We start from the raw sequence: 27,926 nt of genomic DNA, 5'->3' as shown, positions 1-27,926 counted from the left end.
GGCAACAGTGCTAAAGAAAAACTCCTTCTGATGACACTGAGGAAGAAACCTCAAGCAGACCAGACTCAAAGGGGCGACCCTCTGCTTGGATGATGCTACCAACACACTACACAAATATACAAGAAATTTTGGGAGTCCATTCTGGTGTCCAGGATGGAAGACCTGCAGAAGGTCTCATTTTAGTCATAAAAACATATTTTCCCATATTGGCAAGATGACAAAACTATAATACTCAGTCCGTCACATGGATTACAATACAATGTTGTTACTCTTTGATAAAACCACATATTCACATTGGACTGTTACTGTTCTCCCTCTACATTTACCTAAACATTTGACTGCAGTAATTTGTGCTTTTATAACAACTGATGGTGTCTTAAAATAAACAAAAATAAAATATGATACAAGTAAAGCTGCATCTACTGTTCATTAAGTCACCAATGTTACTTTTTGCTTGAATCAGGCCATTTGAATTTATTCCTGATGAACTTTAAATCATCTCCCTGCAGGAGAAAAACGTTTCGTCCATTTCTTTGTAGTTTCAACATGACGCAGAATTCATTTTAAAATCTGTAACAGCATCTCTCATTCACGGTTGTGTGGCTGAGTGGCGACACATTGCGTTTATCCTTCACCCTCGGATCAGGACGTGAAACTGCGAGACTTAATACCCACTGTAATGTTTCATCGGAAACGTTTCCAAACAATTTTATAAATACAAACATCATAAAGACAGACCACAGACTAAATGCAACGTGAGCCAGGAAAAAAAAAACTTCATCATGGAAGTAATGGAAGTATTCCAGGAATTCCCGGAATACTTCCATCACTGGAAAGAGTATGGGTGTGGTACTTGTCACATAAAGGCTGCACGCCTGTCATACACAAGGCATAGGGAACACTGTGCCGTCACCCCGTGCCAAGCATATGTTTGACAAACGTGATCAGTGCGTGTGCGGTGCTTGTGCCATGTGTGTGACTTGTATGTGAATTACCATCCCTGTAAGCCAGGAGTGCGGCCCGCCCCTGTGATGCGGGTGGTTTGCACGAGACAATCACTCCTGACTAGCGTGGGACATAAGCCAGGAGTGGGCATAAAAGGACGCCCACCACCGCCTCTGCCACCTCACATTCAACCAATATGACTTCCTGCCTCTTCTCAGCTTCAATCATATGCTTGTGGAGGTCCAACACCCTCAGATGTTGCGGCGGTCTGGTGACCGCCATCGGCGCAGTCAAGCATAATGCTGGATGCAGTGTGCGTACATTTTTTTTTTATGGCTTTATTTATGAAAATAATTCAATGTTACAACAATAAAAATAGCTTGTTTGGACATGATGCTTCCTTCTGATAAGAGCCTGAAGGCTGAAGTCGCTGTCCAAGGCACTGAAAGGGTGAAAACACCTTGTATGTGCTCTTGATTTTTCGGTGAACCTGTAGAATTTGCTTGTGCATGAAAAAACAATTGCACTGGCAGACTGCGACCTTCTACAGTGATGAACACACGCACGTGACGTGCATGTCTCACGCACAGTTTTACCATTTTCCCCCCGTAGACGGCAAGTACAGCGGGTTGTGAGCGAGGTTTAAGATTTTTGATCAAGCCCACATTTGCTGTCCCACAAGGTTTATAAATATTCTCAGGTGTTTTTTTTTTTTTCTTTTTTCCACATTCCTTGGTTCCCTGGAGCTAATCACCAAAACCTAGGTTCCTGCAGTCGACCTCAGTCACCTAACGCGGTTCGAGCCATAGCCCTGAGAGGAGCAGAGGTCACAGAGTGAGAGGATGCTCAGCGTGTGCTCAGGATTACTGGTTTATAAACAGCCACTGGCCCACTGCTTATGGATTTTCTGGTGCTAATGCAACTCTGGAAAAATTATTGCTCATTCTGACATCATCACTGAGTGAGCTTCTTTTGCACAAAACACTTTGAAGGTTAAAGTCCCGAAGGTTTTGGCAATATTCTGTTTGATTTTTTTCCCCCCTTCATCAAAATCAAGTCCAAAATATCCAAATGTGCCTTCAGTCATATTTTTTTTCACATTCCAGGACAGAAGACATTATGTAGTTTTGAATTTTGCATAAATTTAAAATGTGAAAAGTGGTCACATTAGTTTTTGAATGCATTAATAAATAACAGCAGTATTTTGCTGATAGAGTTTAGATTAGAGTTTTTGTGACTTTTCTGTTTTTTTTTTACTTTTGAGACTTGTCATTTCTGTGTTAAAAAGAAGCTTGAGAGTTTGTTAAAGGTGATGTCATGAACTTGTAAAAGCAAAGCAGAACAAGAGAAGTGCACAAGGACGTCTGGCAGAGCTTCAGGAGAGCTGTTTCTCTGCCCAACTTGAAGATACGCTGACAGCTGTGGGCCAGATGTGCCGCTCTCACCTGTCCTGTAGCCGGAGCTGTTGAGGTGCACGGCGAAGGTGTTTGGCTCGTGGTGAGCCTGCCATGAGGGTGAGGAACAGTTCTCGTTGTTGGTGTAGGTGTGGTGGTTGTGCACATACTTTCCTGTCAGGATAGAGGAGCGGGACGGGCAGCACATTGGTGTGGTGGAGAAAGCGTTGGAGAAATGTGTGCCGCCTTTCTCCATAATATGACGAGTTTTGTTCATAGCCTGCATTGAGCCTGGGAGAGAACAGCAAGGGGGAAGGTCGCATGAAGGGATAAGAGGGTGAGAGGTGAGTGACAGGAGGGTTGGGAAAGAAGACAACAAGGAACAAGCAGAGGAATGGAATGAAAAGGACACAGCAGGAGGGGGGGGGGGGGGAGGAATGAGATTGAGAAAAGCCCAGAGGGTGTAAAGTGAAAAATGTAAATGTAGGGGATTGGGGAAAGAGCAAAAGCAAATATAAAAAAAGAAAAAAAGGGAGGATGAAGCAAATGAGAGAATAAATCTTTTTGGTAAAGTGTAACCCATTTGGGACTGGGTGTACCAAATTTCAGGCTGATGGCAATTGTTTGGGGAAACAGATGCTTGACCATAAATTCCCGTTTTGAATGGGAGTCTTCTAACTGGAGAACAACGGATGTCACCAAAGACATTATGCATCCACTTCAGTCCAATATGCCACTAAAGGACTCAAGTGGTTAGGGAGCTGGCCAGAGTTTGGCACCCAGACAATGGAAGTCATCAGCCGCACACATTTTATGCCAGCAATGGATGAGCTGGCAAAGGGAGCACATGACTGTGAGTGGGCCAGTTGTTGTGGTGCCAAGAGGCGGTATCAGCTTGAGTTTCCCGTGCTGATGGCGTTAGATAACACAAAGACAGCATATCTACACCCACAGGAGATGGACACAGAACATACAGAATGTAGGATTGTGCAGCCCGGTGCCTTACCGAGCTCTATATCTTGATCATCAGTCAGGATGAGGATGATGTTCGGTCGGATGTTGCGGATGTGGCGGTCCCTTTGCAGGCGAGACCTGAGGCGATAGCCAGACAGGTATCCAGAGCACTCGGCTCCCGGGAGGACTCCCAGCAGGAGAAGTAGAAGGAAAGGGAGAGGGGCGGACAACCGCCGCCCCGCCATCACGGCACCCTGCAGTCACCTCTTCAGTCACCTCCTTGGCTCGTCGTTTCACACTGCGCCACACAGGATTCTGCAGGGCCCTCACTCAACCTGTGCGATAAGACACCAGCGAGATAAGAGAGGACACACACTCTGACATGTGCACATGCACAAAACTGTGATGAAATATAGCAGATGCAAGCCTTGCGGAGCCATTACAGGGTGCTCTTCCATACAAATGCACCCATTCGGGCTGAGCTCAGCTCGTTAATCAATCATTAATGATGCATTAGAGTGGTGTCATGCCTGTGTGTAATGATCTCTGCTGATGAGCACATGGCTGCCAGGCCGGGGCTAATGGGCCCGGGCCCGGGGCCAGTTCAGGATTCACCTCCCCATGTGGGGGTAAAGTGTAGATGTGAGGATGGGGCAGGCAGAGGTGAAGGAGGTAGACAGTGGCAGAGGAGATGAGGAGGAAAAAGGAGATGGGTTGAATGAACAGAGAGCGACAGTGGGAGCAGAAAGAGAAGAACTCTGGTTCAAAGGAGAGCTCAAACATACAGTTAGTTCAATCACAAAAAGTGATTAAGATTGATGAAGTTTGTAATCAAAAGTCTAAGGTACATTTTTACTTATTTCACTTTTTTAAATGTATGAATTAGTACTGGTGCTTTATGTGGCCATAATCACCAGTCCAATGGGCCTCAGGCCTGTGTAGGACTGACTGATACTTTAAAATTGGAACTGAACTCTTTTAAACGATTGCATACCAAGGATAAACTGATTCAAACTGCTTTCACACCTTTTTGAACATGTTGTGAACTTGTTTAAACAAATAAGACCTGACTCACTACAGGTATATGAATGTGTAAAACTGTGTGCAAACACCATTGCACTCACATATACACCTGTAAACTGAGTTACTAACAGTGCACAATGAAAATAGCATCTAGCAAATACTCAAAATAGCGTGTGTAACACCTAATTGGATCCTTGTCATTTGATTGGTGGTTTGTATGTCAAACAAAATTGATCAATCATCCCATTTGCCATTGTGTTCCATTTACTGTGCCATTGTGGTTCCATTTAGTGTGCAAATATGGTTCCATACGTTTTACATGGAGCCAAATATTCTTCATTATTAGTATATTGTCTATTTAGGGACGTTTGCATTCATGCATATGCAATTTCAGGTGCATCCGCTCAAGTGCGCACGATTTATCAAGGTCAAAAGGAAATTCAGTGGGTGCATATAGTGCCTATATTTTGCACATACTATATGAAACCTTGGTATTAACTTATTGCGCTTGACGGACTGCTGTTCCAGCACAGAGGCTGCACCAAATACAAAGTAAATAAATAAATAGTTTGTTGTAAACATCTGGCATATTTAACTTTACTTTGTGCTTGTTTCTTCAAGAATAAATGTCTCATGTGTAACAGGTGACTCCACTCAGATGCACCTATCAGAGTCTGTCTGGGAGATCACCGCTCTGTGCACAGCGCTCTCATGTGCTAGTTATTACAATTACAACAAACAAAGTAACAAGCAAACAAAACCCACCCGCCTTTCCCCTATTTCAGATATTTAATTATTGTTCCACCCACAGTATTTTAGCAGAATGGTGAATAATATATTTTCCGTAGTATAAGTCAAGTTCAAAGAAGCAGCTCCACAATGGATCTCCATGTTGATTTGGCACAGGTTTTATGCTTTTCCTGGCACAAATCCACATTACATGGAAAATGGGCACAGGTGCTCTTGAACCAGGAACCTTCTACTTTGGAAGCAACTGCACTAACCGCTTGGCTACCACGCTACTTCACGTAGATGCTGCTTGTATAAAAAAACTGAAAGCGACAACTAAATAGAAACATACTACTCTGCTTTAGCTCAGGGAGCTTTTTGGTGGCTGCAGTCTGCTCATGCGCTTTGACGCGATGCACGCAAATCCATGAGTTCACCTGAAAACCTCTCACACGAATCCTCTGTCCAGTGGCGGCGCCAGGAAATTTTTGTTGGGGGGGCTGAGGTAAAAGTTGGGGGGGGGGGGGCTCCACAAAATGTTGTCGAAATGAACAATACTGTATATAGTTGGCCGAACAACAATATACAGCTTCTGTATATTCTGTGTTAGTGCGCGGCTGCAGCCGACGTGCTTGATGAATTCCTGTGCAAAAAGTAGTTCCCAGATAATTGTGATATATTCCTGTGAGATAATAAGTATATCTCATCTAAATTAATTGTAAAATTTACCAGTAATAAAACTGTAAAGATAAGTGAAGTTTTAAGAGTGGCCGTAATAAATATTTAGGAAACCTACATTTTTGGAGTATGGAGTTAAATTTGTCTCATTAATACTTGCAAATGCACAGAGGGTGATTTACAAATATCCTTTGATTTGTACACATGGTTTGTGATCCAACAGTGATTTGTAACCTGTGTGTGGGTTTTTACAAATAAATGTTTCTTTGCAAAACTGAAAATTCTGTTTGTGAAGGGTGATTCAGCATTGGTGGATCACCGAACCCACACATTCATCACTTTGCTCAGTTACGCAATATTGAGACATTCTCAGCGCAAAACTGCAGTTGAGATCCACAAATATGTCAGTCGCTATTCACATTATTGGCAGAATTATTGGGGGGCTGACGGGGACTTGGCGCTGTCACTGCCTCTGTCTATTTAGCAGTGTATCAGGTTCCAGAGCATGACAGTTGTTTGGTTGATTTTATGTTATGCCCAAAACACATTCATGACAAATTAAATGACAAAATGCCCCTTTACAGCCTGTGTTCTACTTTGTGCTCAGATAATATACGCTGTAAAAAGGAAATTGGAGTATGACATACCTCAAACTCACTTGTGCTATGCGCTTTACACTGTGCACAACAGATCACCAAAATAGGGCCCCGTCTTCGCTGTTTTTTTAAATTATTTTTAAACAGCCAAGTTTGAAAAATGCACTAAATCTTCTCTGAAACCTGGACTTCTAGCTGAACAAAATAAATAATGATGAAGGTCAATGTTTATAAAAATATAATGGGGCTCTTTTTTTTCTTGCTATTTCTGGCATTTCATAGACAAACAATAGTCCTTAGAAATAAAGCAGAATTCTATCAATAATGAAAATAATCACTGGTTGCAATCCCAATTAAATGTTAAATTATATCCAGTTGTAGTTATGGAACAAAATAATAATGAAGTGCTCATGTGCTGAAAGCAGGCATCATTAATGTGACATATCACTGAGTTTAGCAAGTGCAAACTGCCTCGATGTGTTGAAAATGACAGTTTTCTGCAATTACAGTTAAGTGCATGTTAAACAGAGCTGTCTCAAAATCAATTGTTACACGCAGTGTGCCAAAATTATATCCTCACACCAACCCATTAGCTGTGTAACGTCTCCTTCTTATGAACAGCATATCTCCTCTGAGTTTACCATGGCAACTCTCCCACCAACACACAACAGTAATTACCTGACTATCAGCACAGTGTACAATTACTGTCAAAGTCCACTTCACTTTTTACAAAAGGCATGCAAAGCAATACACACACACACATACATGTCACAAATCTGAATCTGCTTGTTTATCATCAGAAAAAGCCTCAATCATAGAGATTCATCAATCAGTTTGAACTGTTGTTCTTTAGATGATGTTTGTATAAAAAGCTATTTTACAAGTCTTCTAAATACCATAAAGGTATGGCCTCTGTGTCCACCTGACCATTCATTCATTTCCTATACCCACTTATTCCAGTTAAGGGTTATGAGGGGCTGGAGCCTTTCCCAGCAGTCACAGGGTGAGAGGTGGGGAACACCTTGCACAGGATGCCAGTCTGTCACAGGGCCCATCCAACCAAGGCTTTGGAAAATTAAAGAAACTGGCAAACAAGCTCATTTCAAGTGTAGACTGTATATACGCTACCAGACAAACCCACAGTGAAGTCAACCAAAGGTTTTCAAATGACAAAAAACAGCATTGCCTGAGCTCCAACAGATTTTGTCTTCCCAGGTTATGAACCAAGCTCGTTTGATGACTGCCACACCCTGCTTGATGGAACAAAGGGAACCTCCTTCTTCACCACATATGTCCAATAACAGTGAAAAGGACTGTGGAATTAATGATTTCTGAGGAAGCACAAATCTGCTTATTGGTGAAGAGGAATTATTCTGTCTTAAAGACCTGTGTCTATACTCTTATCTGTATTAACTTGCTTGTGAACACAGGATGCAGTTACCCATTCTCTGTGACCATGGTCTGGACTTGCCTCCATGCCACCCAGAAGCTGCTGCCTGTCCAATTCCCTCAGTCCAACAGTACAGAGTAAAGAAAAACCTATTTATTGCCTTCAGTCTGTGTTCAGTGTGCTGTGTTGGGGTTGTTATCTCATTGGTCACAACAGCACACACTCTTAACCCAGATTTTGTTTTAACTTAAATTCCTGAGTTATCATTAATTATTCTTTTGTGTTTTGTAAAAAAGCATTCTCATTACTAAACTAAATTAGTAGGTTGCACTATTCAACTGAAATTTTCGGTGCAATGATCATGTTAAGCAGAGTTAACTTTTTGTCTCAAGTTTCTGTAAGGGAGGGGAGGGGCCCATTTTAAATTCATGTCAAGTGTGAAGACTCCACTCATCCTGCTGCTTCTGCTCATGGCTTGCTGTGCTCAAATTCAAAACCTGTGGATTTTGAGAGCAACACATAACTTTCTGGTCAAAAGACGGTTCACTGAAAATAGCTTAGTGTTTAAGTGCTGCTGCTTCTTTTTTTTCTCTCCGCTGTACACAGTGTACACTTGGCTGTGGGTTTTTGAAAGAAACACTGACTTAAAGAAAGTGGAATGTAGGCTTCAAGTTAGTTATTTGTTGATAACTTTCTGGAAATTAGTTTAGCCCAAAGAGTGGTCCAGTGAGAACACGTTAGCTAAACTGAAGTTATTTTTTGGCAATATAACTCATCATTTGGTGTGCTATTACTAAATCAAACACATTGCAACCGTTGCTTTTTTTTAACATGCACTTAATTTTTTTGTTTAGGTTTAGTTAATGTATTAAATACTTTTTAAACAAAATTGTAGAACTTAAAATCTATTCAGTTATATTATGTGTCACTTTGTTGCCTTTTTTTAGTAAACATTTGTCACATTTTTTATAGTACAGTTTTAATGCATTTTTTCCTGTTTTTACTTGTCTTTTGGTTGACAAGGTGTTCATGAGGTGTTCCTTTGTAATATTTTTAAAATAAAAGTCTTTGGAACATTTAAATGTATTGTAGCAATCGCCGGCCGGTTGCTAAGACTGTGAACTGTTATGCTGCAGTGCATCATGGGAGTACAGGGTTTTGAGAGTTTTAAGTGTTGTTAATGTGTTTCATGTTAAATAGTGTGGTTAGTGTTACTGATTTACTGTGTTCAATAGTTCAGTTGAGTTAGTCAAGTTTAGTTGTCTATTGCCACCATAAGTGAAAAGTGTATTGTGTTTGATGCTTTCCACCATTTTCTGTGTTGTTGGGGTTGCAAATAAAACAGCACCTCATTGCGGAAGAGTGCAGAAAAGCTCAGAGTGTCTCGTTCTTCCACACCACTCGCCACAGTATTCTTTAATTCCTTCCCTTCCATACACTTTTGTTGAAACAATGCATTATAATCTCAAAATAAAGATGGAGTAGTTAATTAAATTACAAGAAAAGACATTACTTATATTAAGAAATTGTTTTAACTATTGATTAATAATGTTTATTATGTTATTTGTTATATGTTTACGTATGTTTAATTTAAAATAGTTATTTTATGCACCAATGAGAAATCATTTATGTGAACTAATGATTTTGAGTAACAACTACTACTGTGATTTGTTAATACAACTTAACCTGAATAGTTTTAGCTTGTGTAAAAACTAAAGCGGTTTAAGGCAACGGGTTTCCACGCAATTTTCTAGTAAACTCAACTAATTCAGGTTAAGAGTGCAGTGTTGTGTGGGGAGTGACCTGATTTTGAAGCCAGTCTCAAGTGTCCATTCAAGGAACTGCAAGCTACAAGTCAAATCACGTCTGGGAGCATACACTGGTGCTGCACTTTGTCGCATCTATGACACCACAAAACCTTCTTGGGTCCTGGATGGCAACCATTCCCACATCTCGAAAATAACTATCTGCCACAGCCAGGTGAAACATTGGTGTCCTGTTGGTCTTCTCCAGCTACTAGGGTCTTCAACACTCAGGCACCTGAATTCTGGATCATGCACAGACAAACATGCCACATGGTCTAAATGTCAAAGCTGAGGCTCCCTGAAAATACAAGTGATACTTCTCATCTCAGTAATCACTCATTTGATACAAAGTCATTCCAGTGAGACCCAAGGATCCTCCAAAAAGACCAAGCAGCAAAGACATCCAGTCGCCATCTTAGGTCACCAAGTCTCACAATCACACAGTAAAACATGTAGCAAACATGTAGACCCTAAAGACTTGTAAAGATATTGACATCGCCACACACCTCTGTCCAGCAAACTCTAGACCCTATAATTTTTTCTCTAGCACCTTTCGAGAAGACCCAGAGACATGAATGTCACTGTTGAGGTAATTGAATGTCTCACTTTCCCACAAATACAGTAGATACACTTCTGATGGCGGAGTCCAGGAAGTCATGAAAAGCCTGGATCTTTGTCTTAATGCCAAAGAAGCTGGAGATAATCACTGTCCCAGTTGGCCTCAGGCCAGATAAGGACTTACTTTTTTATACTCTGCATGTAGACTCATACATGTACACACGTGCATTCATGTAACTCATACCTTCACACATATTACTGTGATTACTGTCTCTTTACTCTCCTTTTTAGCATCTTTGTTGATGTCTAAAGCATGGTTTTGGTTTGCGCTTTTCACAATCACTGTAGTTGTCACGGTTTGTTAAATGGTGGCTCAATGTGTCATTTATGTAAAGCAAAGCAGAGAGCAAATTGCTGCTGCAATATTAAAAATTGTGTATATTCTTAATATATATATATATATATATATATATATATATATATATATATATATATATATATATATACCAACAAAGAGCAAAAGAGTAAAAGAAAAAAAAGGGTTACAATAACTATTTTGCCCTTTTTTAATGACAATCATTCACTCACCCCACTTTACAGGACACATGCCTAGGCTTTAGAGAAGCCTAGGAAAAAGAATATTATTCCACATTCCTTTCATGCAGTTACATATGCATGGTTTTCTATAAAAAGGACACCACAGGCCAAAAGACAAGCGGTGAACTTATGTTCCTAATTCATCTTGATGTATAATCACAGCAGCTGCACACACACACACACACACACACACACACACACACACACACACACACACACACACACACACACACACACACACACACACACACACACACTGGTGACTACAATCATCAGCACAGTTTACAAGCAGAAGCAGCAGTGGGATCACCGAGGAGATCTGCTGTTGCAGAAAGGTGGGGGTTTTGTGTGTGTGTGTGTGTGTGCGCACGCTCGTGAGTCCACAAGGGATAAGTAGCCAGAGTGATTCCTGCATCAAGATGGCGCGGACACCACCGCTACAGCGCCGACCTCCTTCTGCGGGGATTGGAGCTCCTCCTGGCTGGATTACAGCTCCACATGTCAAGCCATCAAAAGCATATCAACACAACATTCCAGGGTAGAGAAAAGAACGAATGAGAGATGATTTTTAACATCTCCACCAACAACGGAGACGTGTTAGTGTTGTGAAGCTTGTTATCTATGTGGTGTGAGCTGTATGTGGGAGAACTTGGTGTTCTTCTCTGCTCTACACCGCTGTCCAGATTTTACTCGTTAAGGTCTTCCTTATCGTGCAAACACCCACACGTGCCCTCCACCCTCCTCCACTTTGCAGCACAAAAAGCATACAGCTACACACACTCATAGACACTGCATGCATGTGCACACAAATAAATCTGCACAACAGCAGCTGTGTTTGCTCAGGTTTTCTACTCCCAGGGCACAAGGTTCTTCCCTGGAGGAACACATGAGCTCTGACCCAAGGCGGTGTGCTGCGTGAAGCTGTCCTGGCTCCTCTCTTGTTTTTCTCTGCTATTCTGTGTTCCTACGTCTGTATTTCGTTCCTTGCATAAGATGAAAATATGAAAAAAAGATGGAAGACAACAAAAAACACAAATATTTAACTGCTTCTGTCTGGTACCAGCAGTGAAAAGGAAATCTACTGAATTGGCTCCGTGTGCTGAAAATGAAACTTTCCTCCACTACTAATGTCTCTTGGAGAGTGGTTTCTGATGAAGGAGGTGGAGTGCATTTCTTTGATATTTGTTTATCTCTTCAAAAAGAGGAAGCAGCCAAAATCCCCCAGAGAAATGAACCAAGTATAGCTCCAATTTACAAGAAGCCAGCAACTCGTACAAACTGTGCTGACCTGTAAATAGTCCTGTATGTAAATGTTGTGTTATTGACGTGCTGTCACGGTGGATATTTCCTGACATTACTCCCATGAGGCCTCCTTTTTTCCATTAATACTGTGGACTAATTGGATTTTCAGCCTTTTATCAGTTCCGACTGACATGTACAGTCTCGACTCTTTTATCTACCCATATTGTTTACCTTTGTGGGTGACAGATGGTACATGAAACCGCAAACTACAAAGTAGTGAAAACCATGGCGTCCAAACAGACACAGAAGCCACTGCAGCTTTACATTAGAAAACCATTATTACTACATTAGCTGAGCTATTCTAATTATTCAACAGTGAAACCAACTTGAGGGTGTGTCTGTAGTAGGGTAGTGCCATCTTTATCACATCAACATTGATATATTTGTTATAATACTTCTAAATAATTAGTTTCATTGCCAGTTTTCTTCAGACACGTCCGGGGATGGATACATGAACATTTCCAAGTTACTGAATATGTCTTGAACTTTAGTTACATCAGTTATGAATAAATACAAACAGTATGTCACTCTATGGTAAATCTGCATGGAGTAGACAGAAAAACTAAGTGACTGTAAAAGAAGAAGAGTGAGGAAAGCCACCAAGACACCCAGACAACCCAGAAGTTATAGGCTTCTGTAGCTGGAGAAATTGTGCATAGTGTAAGCTTTGCATTTTGTATCCCCAGTTATACAGCTTCATGATGAAGTGGTATAGAGGAGGTTTTTCTTAAAAAGAAGACCTGAAAGTTCAGCTACAATTTGCAAGAAGGTACATCTGAGATGCAAGCCTAGATTTGATGTTTTGGTGAAAGAAACCAGACCAACAACCGCAACAAATGCTGCTTTGGCTTCAAATTTTTACCCTGCTGGAGCATGATGAAACAAGTTTCAAACTGTGGTCACTACAAATATATTTAAATACAAAAATGCTTAAAGACGTTTGAACATGACTGAATCCAGTAAGACTACGAATACCTAGAAGTTACCATGTAGTACTATAAACGATTTCCAGAAACTGGATGAAATTTTTGAACAGTTCAAAAATTGAAACCCGATTTCAAGTCTGGTACAGATGACGGCCGTCACTTCTACGTACGAGGTCTATTAGAAAAGTATCCGACCTTATTATTTTTTTCAAAAACCATATGGATTTGAATCACGTGTGATTGCGTCAGCCAAGCTTGAACCTTCGTGCGCATGCGTGAGTTTTTTCAAGCCTGTCGGTTGCGTCATTCGCCTGTGAGCAGGCTTTGAGTGAGGAGTCGTCCACCCCTCTTGTCATTTTTTATATTGTTTAGGAATGGCTCAGAGACTGGCGCTTTGCTTGATCAAAATTTTTTCAGAAACTGAGGGACATCAAAGTGGACACCATTCGAGAAATTCAGATGGTTTTTGGTGAAAATTTTATGGGTTTCAAAGAGATTACGGAGTGTTACTGTCGCTTTAAGGATGGCACAGAGCGACTGGTGGTGTGCTGCGCTCCGAAGCCGCCATCGACAGGCTGAGCGACCATTTCATTTCTAAACGGATGGCTGTATGGATCCGTGACCATCGTGTGCAATTTCTCTGGTTATCACAAGAGCTGGACATCAACCATTTTCCGGCAGATTTCACTTTTAACAAGAGATTTTGTCATTGAAAGCCGAGTGGAGGCTTCGCGCGTCACGATAGATTCGCTACTGGAGCGAGACAAAACCACCTCCGTTTGGTCTCACAGGACAGCTTTGAGATGGCGTTCAGACAGCTGTCGGTGGTTTTTGCATCGAGTGATCATCCAAGAAATTGTGGATGTGCCTGGACATGCCAGAACATGTCCTGTGAGGCTTCATCACTGCGTTGCTTTGCGCCATGCGGCACAATGCTCAAGCAAGTTGAAAATCAAAATACATGTAAGATCAAAGCCAGTGGCATATTTTAAACATACACGTACTTAACTGTCTTTCAGACATCATCATCATGTTCACTGTCATATTTGCGCTGTAACAAAGTCCAATTATCCTAACACAATGGGGTTGTGGTTGCTTTGAATGACAGCTTGTGCTTTGCTGCTGCTATCAGTTAGAGGGTGCGAGTGGGGCTGCTGTGGAGGGTACTCATTTTATTTAGCACTTTACTACAAATTATGACAGTATGGCTTGTGGTGTGGTTAATTCTTGTAAGCCATCTAAGACGTCTGCCGTCCCCTGACTTGTGTGAAGAAGACTGGATGTAAAAGTGATGGCCTTCATGTGTGCACTTACTTATTCACACCATCATTTGGCTTTTAGATTTTTTATTTCTTCTAATTCATGATGTAGAGATTAATTTCCACTATAAGTTTAAACGGCATCATTTTAGAAATTTTAGAAAAATGATGAGTTTGGACAATCCACCCTGGGCTATTGAAAAAGTTTGCAGAGAGAAAGTGCAGTGTGCCTTGTAAATATCATTGCACTTTCTCAAGCCATGCGTTTTCACTCTGGGCCCCTCTCCAATCGGACCGGGAGTGACATGTTTAGCCGCATGTTCTCCTTTCTGGCTGTCTGAGTGGTGTCAAAAAAATGAGGAGGGCTTCATAGATAATTGGCAAAGCTTCTGAGGAAAACCTGGTCTTGTTAGGAGAGACGGCATCCATCCCATTTCGGATGGAGCAGCTCTCATTTCTAGAAATCTGGCCAATTTTATTAAACCCTCCAAACCGTGACTATCCAGGGTTGGGACCAGGAAGCAGAGTTGTAGTCTTACACACCTCTCTGCAGCTTCTCTCCCCCTGCCATCCCCCCAATACCCCATCCCCATAGAGACGGTGCCTGCTCCCAGACCACCAACAACCAGTAAAAATCTATTTAAGCATAAAAATTCAAAAAGAAAAAATAATATAGCACCTTCAACTGCACCACAGACTAAAACAGTGAAATATGGTCTATTAAACATTAGGTCTCTCTCTTCTAAGTCCCTGTTAGTAAATGATATAATAATTGAGCAACATATTGATTTATTCTGCCTTACAGAAACCTGGTTACAGCAGGATGAATATGTTAGTTTAAATGAGTCAACATCCCCGAGTCACACTAACTGTCAGAATGCTCGTAGCACGGGCCGAGGGGGAGGATTAGCAGCAATCTTCCACTCCAGCTTATTAATTAATCAAAAACCCAGACAGAGCTTTAATTCATTTGAAAGCTTGACTCTTAGTCTTGTCCATCCAAATTGGAAGTCCCAAAAACCAGTTTTATTTGTTGTTATCTATCGTCCAATTGGTCGTTACTGTGAGTTTCTCTGTGAATTTTCAGACCTTTTGTCTGACTTAGTGCTTAGCTCAGATAAGATAATTATAGTGGGCGATTTTAACATCCACATAGATGCTAAGAATGACAGCCTCAACACTGCATTTAATCTATTATTAGACTCAATTGGCTTCGCTCAAAATGTAAATGAGCCCACCCACCACTTTAACCATACTTTAGATCTTGTTCTGACTTATGGTATGGAAATTGAAGACTTAACTGTATTCCCTGAAAACCCCCTTCTGTCTGATCATTTCTTAATAACATTTACATTTACTTTAATGGACTACCCAGCAGTGGGGAATAAGTTTCATTACAGTTGAAGTCTTTTGGAAAGCGCTGTAACTTGATGGGCCAGACGGCACCAAGTGATCAGACACAAATTCAGGATTCAGGTCTCAGCTTCACAGAGTTTAATGTCAGGACTTGCATGAGTTGGTACACAAAAAGACAGTCCAAAAATATCAACAGTAACCGAAGCATTTGGCAGAGACAGGTTCCAGAAACAGGCATACAGGTCAATACACGATAAAGCAAAAACAGGACTGTGAAAAACTCTGAAGACAAACGCTCAAATGAGGCACAAGGCACAACAATCTCACAAGTGAGAGAGGAAGCAGGTTTGACTAATAAAGGGAATATGATCAGGGTAAATGCACCGCAGGTGTGAGAGGAAAGATCCAGAAAGAGGCATGGCCCCAGGAAGGGCAGACAGGAGGGAAACGCCCAACACCAAACAACACAAAAGAAATCCAGCCACCAAAACCCCAGTGCAAAACTAAATGCAAACCCAAAGCAATAAACAATAACCCCCCCCACAGACCCAATCATGACATAACTAGGTTTAAGGATATGATTCCTTCTTTGTTTTGTTCTCCAATGCCATATACCAACACAGAGCAGAGTAGCTACCTAAACTCTGTGAGTGAGATAGATTATCTCGTCAATAGTTTTACATCTTCATTGAGCACAACTTTGGATGCTGTAGCTCCTCTGAAAAAGAGAGCCTTAAATCAGAAGTGCCTGAATCCGTGGTATAACTCACAAACTCGCAGCTTAAAGCAGATAACCCGTAAGTTGGAGAGGAAATGGCATCTCACTAATTTAGAAGATCTTCACTTATCCTGGAAAAAGAGTCTGTTGCTCTATAAAAAAGCCCTCCGTAAAGCTAGGACATCTTACTACTCATCACTAATTGAAGAAAATAAGAACCCCAGGTTTCTTTTCAGCATTGTAGCCAGGCTGACAAAGAGTCAGAGCTCTATTGAGCCGAGTATTCCATTAACTTTAACTAGTAATGACTTCATGACTTTCTTTGCTAATAAAATTTTAACTATTAGGGAAAAAATTACTCATAACCATCCCAAAGACGTATTGTTATCTTTGGCTGCTTTCAGTAATGCTGGTATTTGGTTAGACTCTTTCTCTCCAATTGTTCTGTCTGAGTTATTTTCATTAGTTATCTCCTCCAAACCATCAATATGTCTATTAGACCCCATTCCTACCAGGCTGCTCAAGGAAGCCCTACCATTAATTAATGCTTCGATCTTAAATATGATCAATCTATCTTTATTAGTTGGCTATGTACCACAGGCTTTTAAGGTGGCAGTAATTAAACCATTACTTAAAAAGCCATCACTTGACCCAGCTATCTTAGCTAATTATAGGCCAATCTCCAACCTTCCTTTTCTCTCAAAAATTCTTGAAAGGGTAGTTGTAAAACAGCTAACTGATCATCTGCAGAAGAATGGTCTATTTGAAGAGTTTCAGTCAGGTTTTAGAATTCATCATAGTACAGAAACAGCATTAGTGAAGGTTACAAATGATCTTCTTATGGCCTCAGACACTGGACTCATCTCTGTGCTTGTCCTGTTAGACCTCAGTGCTGCTTTTGATACTGCTGACCATAAAATTTTATTACAGAGATTAGAGCATGCCATAGGTATTAAAGGCAATGCACTGCGGTGGTTTGAATCATATTTATCTAATAGATTATAATTTGTTCATGTAAATGAGGAGTCTTCTTCACAGACTAAGGTTAATTATGGAGTTCCACAAGGTTCTGTGCTAGGACCAATTTTATTCACTTTATACATGCTTCCCTTAGGCAGTATTATTAGAAAGCATTGCTTAAATTTTCATTGTTACGCAGAAGATACCCAGCTTTATCTATCCATGAAGTCAGAGGACACACACCAATTAGTTAAACTGCAGGAATGTCTTACAGACATAAAGACATGGATGACCTCTAATTTCCTGTTTTTAAATTCAGATAAAACTGAAGTTATTGTACTTGGCCCCACAAATCTTAGAAACATGGTGTCTAACCAGATCCTTACTCTGGATGGCGTTACCCTGACCTCTAGTAATACTGTGAGAAATCTTGGAGTCATTTTTGATCAGGATATGTCCTTCAATGCACATATTAAGCAAATATGTAGGACTGCTTAATTGCATTTGCGCAATATCTCTAAAATTAGAAAGGTCTTGTCTCAGAGTGATGCTGAAAAACTAATTCATGCATTTATTTCCTCTAGGCTGGACTATTGTAATTCATTATTATCAGGTTGTCCTAAAAGTTCCCTGAAAAGCCTTCAGTTAATTCAAAATGCTGCAGTTAGAGTACTGACGGGGACTAGAAGGAGAGAGCATATCTCACCCATATTGGCCTCTCTTCATTGGCTTCCTGTTAATTCTAGAATAGAATTTAAAATTTTTCTTCTTACTTATAAGGTTTTGAATAATCAGGTCCCATCTTATCTTAGGGACCTCATAGTACCATATCACCCCAATAGAGCGCTTCGCTCTCAGACTGTAGGCTTACTTGTAGTTCCTAGGGTTTGTAAGAGTAGAATGGGAGGCAGAGCCTTCAGCTTTCAGGCTCCTCTCCTGTGGAACCAGCTCCCAATTCGGATCAGGGAGACAGACACCCTCTCTACTTTTAAGATTAGGCTTAAAACTTTCCTTTTTGCTAAAGCTTATAGTTAGGGCTGGATCAGGTGACCCTGAACCATCCCTTAGTTATGCTGCTATAGACTTAGACTGCTGGGGGGTTCCCATGATGCACTGAGTGTTTCTTTCTCTTTTTGCTCTGTATGCACCACTCTGCATTTAATCATTAGTGATTGATCTCTGCTCTCTTCCACAGCATGTCTTTTTCTTGATTCTCTCCCCTCAGCCCCAACCAGTCCCAGCAGAAGACTGCCCCTCCCTGAGCCTGGTTCTGCTGGAGGTTTCTTCCTGTTAAAAGGGAGTTTTTCCTTCCCACTGTCGCCAAGTGCTTGCTCACAGGGGGTCGTTTTGACTTTTGGGGTTTTTCTGTAATTATTGTATGGCTTTTGCCTTACAATATAAAGTGCCTTGGGGCAACTGTTTGTTGTGATTTGGTGCTATATAAATAAAATTGATTGATTGATTGATTTTTGACCTCATTACGGTCTATATTTTTGCAGCCTTCTCCTCTTTTTCCTTGGGGAAGTATTAATGGAAAGAATACTGTCTCCTGAACTCAATTCCCGTACCTCCACATCCAAGCCGGTATCGTCCATGTTTGTTTTTGCAAGACTGTCTCTTCTGGTATTTTCTAAGCAAGCTACACTGAGTGACAGTACATCGACCAATGAAATTAGCGCATTACTGTGAATTCTAATATCAACCGCCCTGTCATTCACTGAATATATACTGTCTATGTTTGATTCTGACACCGGATGCATGTTTTAGTTTCCAAATACAGGACAATTCTGTTTTTCAAAGGACCATTGGAAACCCTAGTCACAACTATGGACAGATTGATGACATTAGGTGAAGTCAATCCACGTGGATTATAATTTTTAATGCCCACACCAAAGCAAAACAGTTATAAGCACCACAGCGCTTCCCCAAAAACATTAGTTAATAAACACCAAAAATGAGGTTAACATGTTAGCTGACCTTGTTGGTAATTCTTAAGATTGGGGCGTCTTCGTTTTTAATTTATTTTGCCCAAGTCATGCACAGTGTCACCAACACTCAACCTGTTTAGTCATATGTGGGATGGGCCTACAGACACAGACAGCAACACACATAAGTAGTTTATAACAAGAATAGAGTGATAAAAACCAAGTGGTAAGCTTCAATGGTCTCAGATGAGAGAAGAAAGATGGTAGAAGAAAAAGTTGCACTTCCTTGACTGGCCGCTTGAGGCTGGCTCCTGAAAGGAACACATTCCCATAGATGCCTATGTTAAAATGTCTAATTTTAGAGCAGAAAATAAAATGTTTACACCCTGATATAACCACCACTGATGCCATTGCCCAACAGGGTGCTGGTGGAAATTGGGCTACTGCTGTCCGAAGAAGAACAAGAGGAGGAGAATGTGTCGACAGACTTTGCGAAGAAGAGGAAAACTAGAAGGGTGAAAGTGAGAGTTGGGACTTTGAATGTTGGCAGTATGACTGGTAAAGGGAGAGATTTGGCTGACATGATGGAGAGGAGAAAGGTAGACATATTGTGTGTGCAAGAGACCAAGTGGAAGGGAAGTAAGAGCAGGAGCATAGGTGGTGGGTTCAAGTGGTTGTATCATGGTGTGGATAAGAAGACAAATGGTGTTGGGGTCATTTTAACGAAAGAATATTTTGAGAGTGTGTTGGAGGTTAAATAAGTGCCCGACTGGGTGATGAGTGTGGAGTTGGAAATTGAAGGGATAATGATGAATATCATCAGTGCATATGCCCCACAGATAGGTTGCGAGATGAAGGAAAAAGAAGATTTCTGGAGTGAAATAGATGAGGTGGTGGAGAGTGTGCCCAAGCATGAAAGAGGGGTGATCCTTACCCCACAAAGTGAGATCTTGCATGGAATCCCAGACCGAGGGAGATTGACGGTCATCTTGTGTTTCTTCCACTTTCTAATAAATAATCATAACAGTTGTTGTCTTCTACCAAGCTGCTTGCCTGTTGTCCTGTTGTCCATCCCAGCCTTGTGCAGGTCTACAGTTTTGTCCCTGATGTCCTTAGACAGCTCTTTGATCTTGGCTGTGGTGGACGGGTTGAAGTGTGATTGATTGAGTGTGTGAACAGGTGTCTTTTATACAGGTAAAGAGTGCAGAATAAGAGGGCTTCTTAAAGAAAAATTAACAGGTCTGTGTGAGCCACAATTCTTGCTGGTTGGTAGGTGTTGAAATACTTATTTGCAGCAGTAACATACAAATAAATTATTAAAAAAAATCATACATTGTGATTTACGGATTTTTTTTTTTTTTTTTAGATTATGTCTTTCACAGTGGACATGCACCTAAGATGAAATTTTCAGACCCCTCCATGATTTCTAAGTGGGAGAACTTGCAAAACCGCAGGGTGTTCAAATACTTATTTTCCTCACTGTATGTATGCATTCACATTTTTTTTTCTGTCAGCAATGATGATCTGATGCAGGTTTTCCTGACATAGGTCTACCCACATCAGCTGTTTACACTAAGTGAACTGCAAAACAGCACTGCTGATTCAGCTGGATAATACAATGAAGGAGGAATTTAGTAATTTTGTCAGAAGCACAAAACAACATGAGTAAATATAACTCGCAGCAAAACTCATTAAAGGCTTCAAGAGCAGGGAGGAAGGACAGGACAGTAAGCAAGAGACAGAGTGCAGAATGAGATCATACAGACTGAGCTTCTAAAAGCATGTTTGAGGAACAAGGATCAGCCAAGGTTATACTAATTCCAAGTGACGCCTGGAAGCCTCACCAGAGAGGAAAAGTTCCACTGTTGAGTCGTTGCCTTGTAAAGAGGCACTGAGAGACAGCAGTACTGCACTGCCAGATAAAAAGTTAATGTGGACCACATTTATTGAGGAGACTAAATTATAAATGGCATGTCAACAGAGCTGTCCATGTCACAGCCTGGGCATGAAGGTAGGATGGTGGCAAGAGCTGAAAGATGAAATCACACACTAGATCAACACTGCCCGACAACTCACGGCCGCACTGCAGGTTTTACAGCTCAAGTCAGGCGGTGAAGAAGCTGAGATGGTACATGATAAATCTTCTAAAGATTTTGCAAAGGCATAAATGTACTTTTTGCCTTATAAATAAAACACCTTGAGCTTTGAAACAGGCATAAAGTCTGATTCATCCAATCTGCAGCCTCTTGAGAAAGCACAAACCACAGACAGAATATGAGAAAACTATGGAAAGAACAGGCACTTTTTAGGTATTGAAGGAAGACAAGTCTTAGCATACACTTGCAATTTAATCAACAGAATCTCATGATGCATATGAAATATGAAGGTGAAGGCCCACAAGCACCAAGTCAGACTCCTGGCTTCTCTATCAGGAATTTTCTGACACAGAGAGACTGTGAGAAAAGCAAAGTACCTCTGGGCATAGAGTCTGGAGAGAACAAAGAGACAATACTTCTTTTGCAGATGATTCCCCTCCACCCCCAAAAGACAGTAAGGAGATTTACAGACAGACACAGCCATATAAAATAGGATTGGATAAAATGGAATGCGCAAACACAGGACCTCAAGAGCACAACTGCGTTCGCAACATACACACCTACATACATAATAGAAGCACACCACAGCATCCGGGGTCATCACAGTAGAGCCGAGATGGGTCTGTATGTTGATTTGGCACAAGTTTCACACTGGATGGCCTTCCTTACGCAACTCCACTTTACATGGAGAATGGGCAGAGGTGGCCTTAAACCGGGAACCTTCCACACTGTCAGCAAGCACAGTTAATTGCTTGGCTGCCACCCTTTACACATTACATACATACATATGTCAATATGTCCATGCTGTCAATACATAAGAAGCCATTTTCTGGGGTATAAATCCTGATTTTTTTTATTTTTTTTTTGCTTTTTTAAATAAAAAAAAACTTGTTTGGCTGGTCCTGTGACTTATATTTCAAAAGGACATATACATGAAGAAAAATCCTGCACTATCATCTGTGATGACACAATGGCAGCATCTACATTAGCGACAAGTTTATCCTGTATACTGATCTGACTGAGGTAGTTTGATCTACATTACAGAGTAGAAGGTGAGGATGAATGTGCCTTTAAGGTAGATGCCAACCACCAGAAAGCAAGAAAAAGATGATCTGACTGAGGAGGATGCACTGGGTCTTAGAACATGATTAAATCATGCTCTCAAACTGAAAGTCCATCTTGAATAAAGATAGGGAATAACCTTTATACTACTCAGGACTCAACTTGTTTGCACTTTGTGGGACAGCCAGAACCACGAGGAGGACGGCAAGGCTAAAGTAAGGCTAACTATAATATTTTAAATATGTATAATCATTTCAAGAAATTTATTTATATTTAGGATGGTAAATTGCGCACTTAGCTCCGCTTTGACATTTTTGCCTGTCCAATAGCACAAGAAACAGTGTATTGCTTCTGTTTACTAAAGTGGTGTTTTTGTTACAAATAAATAATGCACATATTAAAATAATTTTGCTTCTTGTTGCATGAAGCAGCAGCATCATGTTTCAAAAAGAACTGCTAACAATGCAACTTATATAGTTAGTTTTTTTTCCTCTTTATGACACATTTGTGGACATGTGACAAATACACCGGTGCAACATACTAAAAAGTTTAAAGTGGCATATTCACAACTGAATGTGACCTTTGTGCAAGACAACACAAACCAATCCCTTTGGCATCAATGAGGTTGGCAGAAGTCAGTGAAAGTGTGACTTTGCTCTCACTGGCCTATCAAGTGCAAAACAGAATGTACAGAATCTCTAAAGATGTTTGAATTTACCATCAAAAGTCAGCATTTGGATGCAAATTCTGCACCAGTATGGTACAGACTAAACTTTATCCTGGAGAAGTTGTGTGGGTGTGTGTTAAGCGAGTATGTGCTGGGTATGTTTTTTTTTTCTGCCCCATTCTGAACACTAAGGAATGCCTTTTTCATGTTAATAAGAAGCCATGGTTTGTTTCCATCCTTCATCTATCATTCTCTGCGATGTAGAGAGAAAGGCTGCAAAGACATAGCAACAGCAATATTATATTCAAGGTTTGTCAGTCATTTAAAGAAAAGGCACCAGGACCAATGTGTTCTTATACTGAACCCCAATTCCAATGAAGTTGGGACGTTGTGTAAAATGTAAATAAAACAGAATACAATGATTTGCAAATCCTCTTCAACCTATATTCAATTGAATACACCACAAAGACAAGATATTTAATGTTCAAACTGATAAACTTTATTGTTTTTGTGCAAATATTTGCTCATTTTGAAATGGATGCCTGCAACACGTTTCAAAAAAGCTTCATACCACTGTCCCACATCACCAATAATAATAAACACTCAATAAGCATTTAGAAACTGAGGACACTAATTGTGAGTGTAAAAGGAGCATTCCCAAAAGTCACAGCCATTCACAAGCAAAGATGGGTTGAGGATCACCACTTTGTGAACAACTGTGTGAAAAATATAGTCCAACAGTTTAAGAATAATGTTTCTCAACATTCAATTGCAAGGAATTTAGGGATTCCATCATCTACAGTCCATAATACAATAAGAAGATTCAGAGAATCTAGAGAACTTTCTACACATAAGCGGCAAGGCCGAAAACCAACACTGAATGCCCATGACCTTCAATCCCTCAAGCGGCACTGCATTAAAACCGACATCATTGTGGAAAGGATCTTACCGTGTGGGCACTGGAACACTTAAGAAAACCATTGTCAGTTAACACAGTTCGTCGCTACATCTACAAGTGCAAGTTAAAACTCTACCATGCAAAGCGAAAGCCATACATCAGCAATATCCAGAAATTCCGCCGCCTTCTCTGGGCCTGAGCTTATTTGAAATGGACATATGCAAAGTGGAAAAGTGTGCTGTGGTCTGATGAGTCCACATTTCAAAGTGTTTTTGGAAATCATGGATGTCATGTCCTCCGGACAAAAGAGGAAAAAGACCATCCAGATTGTCACCAGCGCTAAGTTCAAAAGCCAGCATCTGTGATGGTATGGGCGTGTGTTAGTGCCCATGGCATGGGCAACTTACACATCTGTGATGGCACCATCAATGCTGAAAGGTACATCCAGGTTTTGGAGCAACACATGCTGCCACCCAAGCAACGTCTTTTTCAGGGATGTCCCTGCTTATTTCAGCAAGACAATGCCAAGCCACATTCTGCACGTGTTACAACAGCGTGGCTTCATAGTGAAAGAGTGCGGGTACTAGACTGGCCTGCCTGCAGTCCAGACCTGTTGCCCATTGAAAATGTGTGGCGCATTATGGAGCGCAAAATACGACAACGGAGAACAACTGAAGTCGTACATCAAGCAAGAATGGGAAAGAATTCCACCTACAAAGCTTCAACAATTTGACAATTACCACTGTTCCAGCTTTTTTGAAACATGTCACAGGCATCCATTTCAAAATGAGCAAATATTTGCACAAAAACCATAAAGTTTATCAGTTTGAACATTGAATATCTTGTCTTTGTGGTGTAGTCAATTGAATATAGGTTGAAGAGTATTTGCAAATCATTGCATTCTGTTTTTATTTACATTTTACACAACGTCCAAACTTCATTGGAATTGGGGTTGTAACAAAACAGGTTGCTCTTCAGTGGTTTCCAAAATGATCCATTTGAGTGTTGTGACCTCCAGTGTTATAGTCGAGCCATTTAAGTGATTAATATTACTTTATTGGAAATATTGTGATCATAAAAAATTGGTTTAGTGTTCTTTTAAATAATTAAACTGAAAAAGTATAAGACCATCAGCAGTATATGATATTCTGACAAAAAAAGAAAAACATGCTAAATATTTATAAAGGCATGTTAGTTATAGTAGCACAGAGAACCATAATGACTGGGCTAGTAAGCTATCTAACACAGGAGTTACTGAATTACAAATTATGTGAGGAGTGCATTTTTGCTATCCATGTTTGTATTTAATTAATTGCAAACTGCATGTCTGTTTTCAGAGCAGTTTATAATTGGGAAAGGCAGAATAATATCAAATTTAATTAGCAAATAAGATGGCGACATCATAAACTATGGATAGTGACCTTGCATATAGAGTGGCTTCTACCCAATAACAAATTAACTATTTAATGAAATGGGTGCATATGTACAATCCAGCATTGCCTTACAACATACAGCAAACTATACTAAACTGTTTCTAGAACAGTTTGTATGCTGGTAAAGAAGTTCAGGTCCTGACAACACACACTGGAATCATCAATGCCATATCCACCACACCATGGAGACACATTGGGTCCAGGATGGTAACCACTCAGGCAGACAACCAGTTCATTCCCACCTCTTGAATGGAGCCATCGAGCTACTACAGTCAATTGAAACATGGCCACCCCCATGTCCAGTTGCTGAGGTCCTCAACACTGAGGCTGGATCTTCCCCCAAAAAACAGGACACATGGCCAAAAATGTCATAGCTGCATCAAGCGTCTTGTTTCAGAGAGGACTGTTATTTTTATGTACCCACTTTGAGCGCCTTTGAATTGAAAATCTCTCAACTTTTCAGAGAGGTGCCATGACATCACTGCAGCACTTTTTCAAGCAAACAGGAGGAGAGGATCATTTCTGTCAATAAACTCTATCACTATTAGAGACAAAAACCTCATTTGTGACGGTAGATTGGACAGATGCTGGGTTCCGGCTGTGAGTACGTATTAATCGCCATACAACATAAGATAGTCATTAGTTACGTATTGTTGTCATAGAAACAAATGTCACAATGAAAGCTTTTTTCCCTCCACTGAACCTGCTCGGATGAAGCATTTTTGAGTGCTCACTCAGTGCTTATCCACCAGGAAGAAGAAGAAAAAAAAGCTAAATGGACTATAGATCACTGGGTAGCATCCAAAGTCTCACAACGATACAGTCAGGAAGCACCGGGACTCTGAAGACTTGGGCTTTCATTCTCCTGCAAAGGTACTAGCATGGTCAAACACCTCTGTGACGTGAGCTCATGACTATGCAAGCTCTTCCCAGGCATCTCTCGATCTCAAAGGCCAAAGACCCAGAGACATGAATGTCACTGCTGAGAAAAGCAAAAAGTTAGTCCCTTCGGCTTCTCCCTTGTTTCACTTGGTGTCGCCACAGCAGATCTGAGGTGAGTTTCTCCATTAGGTTGAAACTTTCACTGCACAAAGATACACTTCTGATGGATGTCTTGATGTAGGACCATCACAAACCCAGACAATCAGTCAGCTTCTCAAGTGCTGCAAACAGGGTGATTCCGCAAAGATCACAGCATCATTCGCAAAGTCAAGGTGAATAAACCTTTCCTCACCAACAAAGGCAGCTAAGGTGCTGGTTTCCACAACACTGCCCAAAACCACACAGTTCATTGCTCCTGACCTGCACAGCACCCACAGTAACTGTGCATGGGCTGACTCTCATATTGAGATGGTGGAACAGCAGGCCGGTCAACTAGCTCAAACACAGGCCTCAAAGACACACTGCAGATCGTCAGGACAGTGCTCAGTGAGGAAGAACATTATAAAATTACATAGCATGGAATGTCTGGTTAATGTGTTAACTGCCACCATTTTTTTTTACTTTTTTCTAAAGTCCTGTCAGACTGAGATTGATTGATTTAAAAAAAATACAACTGAAGAGATAAATTGAACATATTCTCATCTTACATGCTCAGTTCATTCTCATATACTATTGTAATAAACATGACGATGCCTGATGATGAAACAGTTTTGGGATAAGCAATTTATCAAAGAAAACACTATATGAACTACAGCTTTTTTTTTCTCCAACTCAGTGTTTGTGTTGGGAAAGTGTAGGAACACGGACCCACAACAGGGGGCGCAAATGAACGGACAATGGAGTAAGTCAAATAACAACGCTTTACTGTTGTGAATGTGCACAACAAATACAACCAATCACAGAAATGGACAACAGTCAATTCACAAAAGTGTCGTGTGGGCAGGCTCGAAGATAGGAGACGCCTCTCCAAGGTAAGACCGGTACCACACGGCTTCCTCCGCCACAGGACCCCGGGAATACTGGAGCCGCCAAGTCCCGAACTCCCAGGTGGCCACTGCCTCCGCGTGTCGGACCTGGTACTGCTGGCGAGGAAACAAAGTACAGTCAGATGGGGGCGCGTTTGCACCCAGGACTCCGAACAGCAGGAAAGTTACCTCCACCTCTCGTTGGAACAGTAATCCAAATAACTAGCTCAATCCAAAAAGATACACTCTGTTAGCGTCAATACGTTACCTCTCCGGTAAAAACGATATCTCGGCAATGAGGTGGAGATGCCGTCCTGCTGATATACCCCACTGATGATTGCCGTCAGCTGTCTCAGGTGATGGGTGACAGCTGTCACCGAGGCTGCTCCCGTGAGGCGGCAGCGCCCTCTGGTGCCTGGAGCCCGCACTCCAGGCAGGGCGCCCTCTGGTGGTGGTGGGCCAGCAGTACCTCCTCTTCAGCGGCCCACACAACAGGACCCCCCCCTCAACGGGCGCCTCCTGGCGCCCGACCGGGCTTGTCCGGGTGGCGACGGTAGAAGTCGGCCAGGAGGGCCGGGTCCAGGATGAAGCTCCTCTTCACCCAGGAGCGTTCTTCAGGGCCGTACCCCTCCCAGTCCACCAGATATTGAAAGCCCCGGCCCATCCGTCGGACGTCCAACAACCGGCGCACTGTCCAAGCCGGCTCGCCATCGATGATCCGGGCAGGAGGTGGCGCCGGACCGGGTGT

The 27,926-nt window shown here is 41.3% G+C and overlaps 1 protein-coding gene across 4 annotated transcripts in view; it reads right to left on the bottom strand.

Moving 5' to 3' along the window:
* The window catches only part of sulf2a (sulfatase 2a), a 142,316-nt gene that overhangs the window by 34,989 nt on the left and 79,401 nt on the right, over positions 1 to 27,926 (bottom strand). For all 4 annotated transcript variants that reach the window (XM_034167247.1, XM_034167246.1, XM_034167251.1 and 1 more), the window contains exons 3-4: positions 3,346 to 3,628; positions 2,391 to 2,630 (exon numbers count right to left, since the gene is read on the bottom strand). In XM_034167247.1, the coding sequence (XP_034023138.1) occupies positions 2,391 to 2,630; positions 3,346 to 3,538 (433 nt within the window). In that variant the 5' untranslated portion in view covers positions 3,539 to 3,628. The remainder of the gene's footprint in view (positions 1 to 2,390; positions 2,631 to 3,345; positions 3,629 to 27,926) is intronic.

This window comes from Thalassophryne amazonica, chromosome 3 (assembly GCF_902500255.1).
Source record: "Thalassophryne amazonica chromosome 3, fThaAma1.1, whole genome shotgun sequence".
Classification (NCBI taxonomy): domain Eukaryota; kingdom Metazoa; phylum Chordata; class Actinopteri; order Batrachoidiformes; family Batrachoididae; genus Thalassophryne; species Thalassophryne amazonica.
This window is presented reverse-complemented; position numbering and strand designations above follow the sequence as displayed.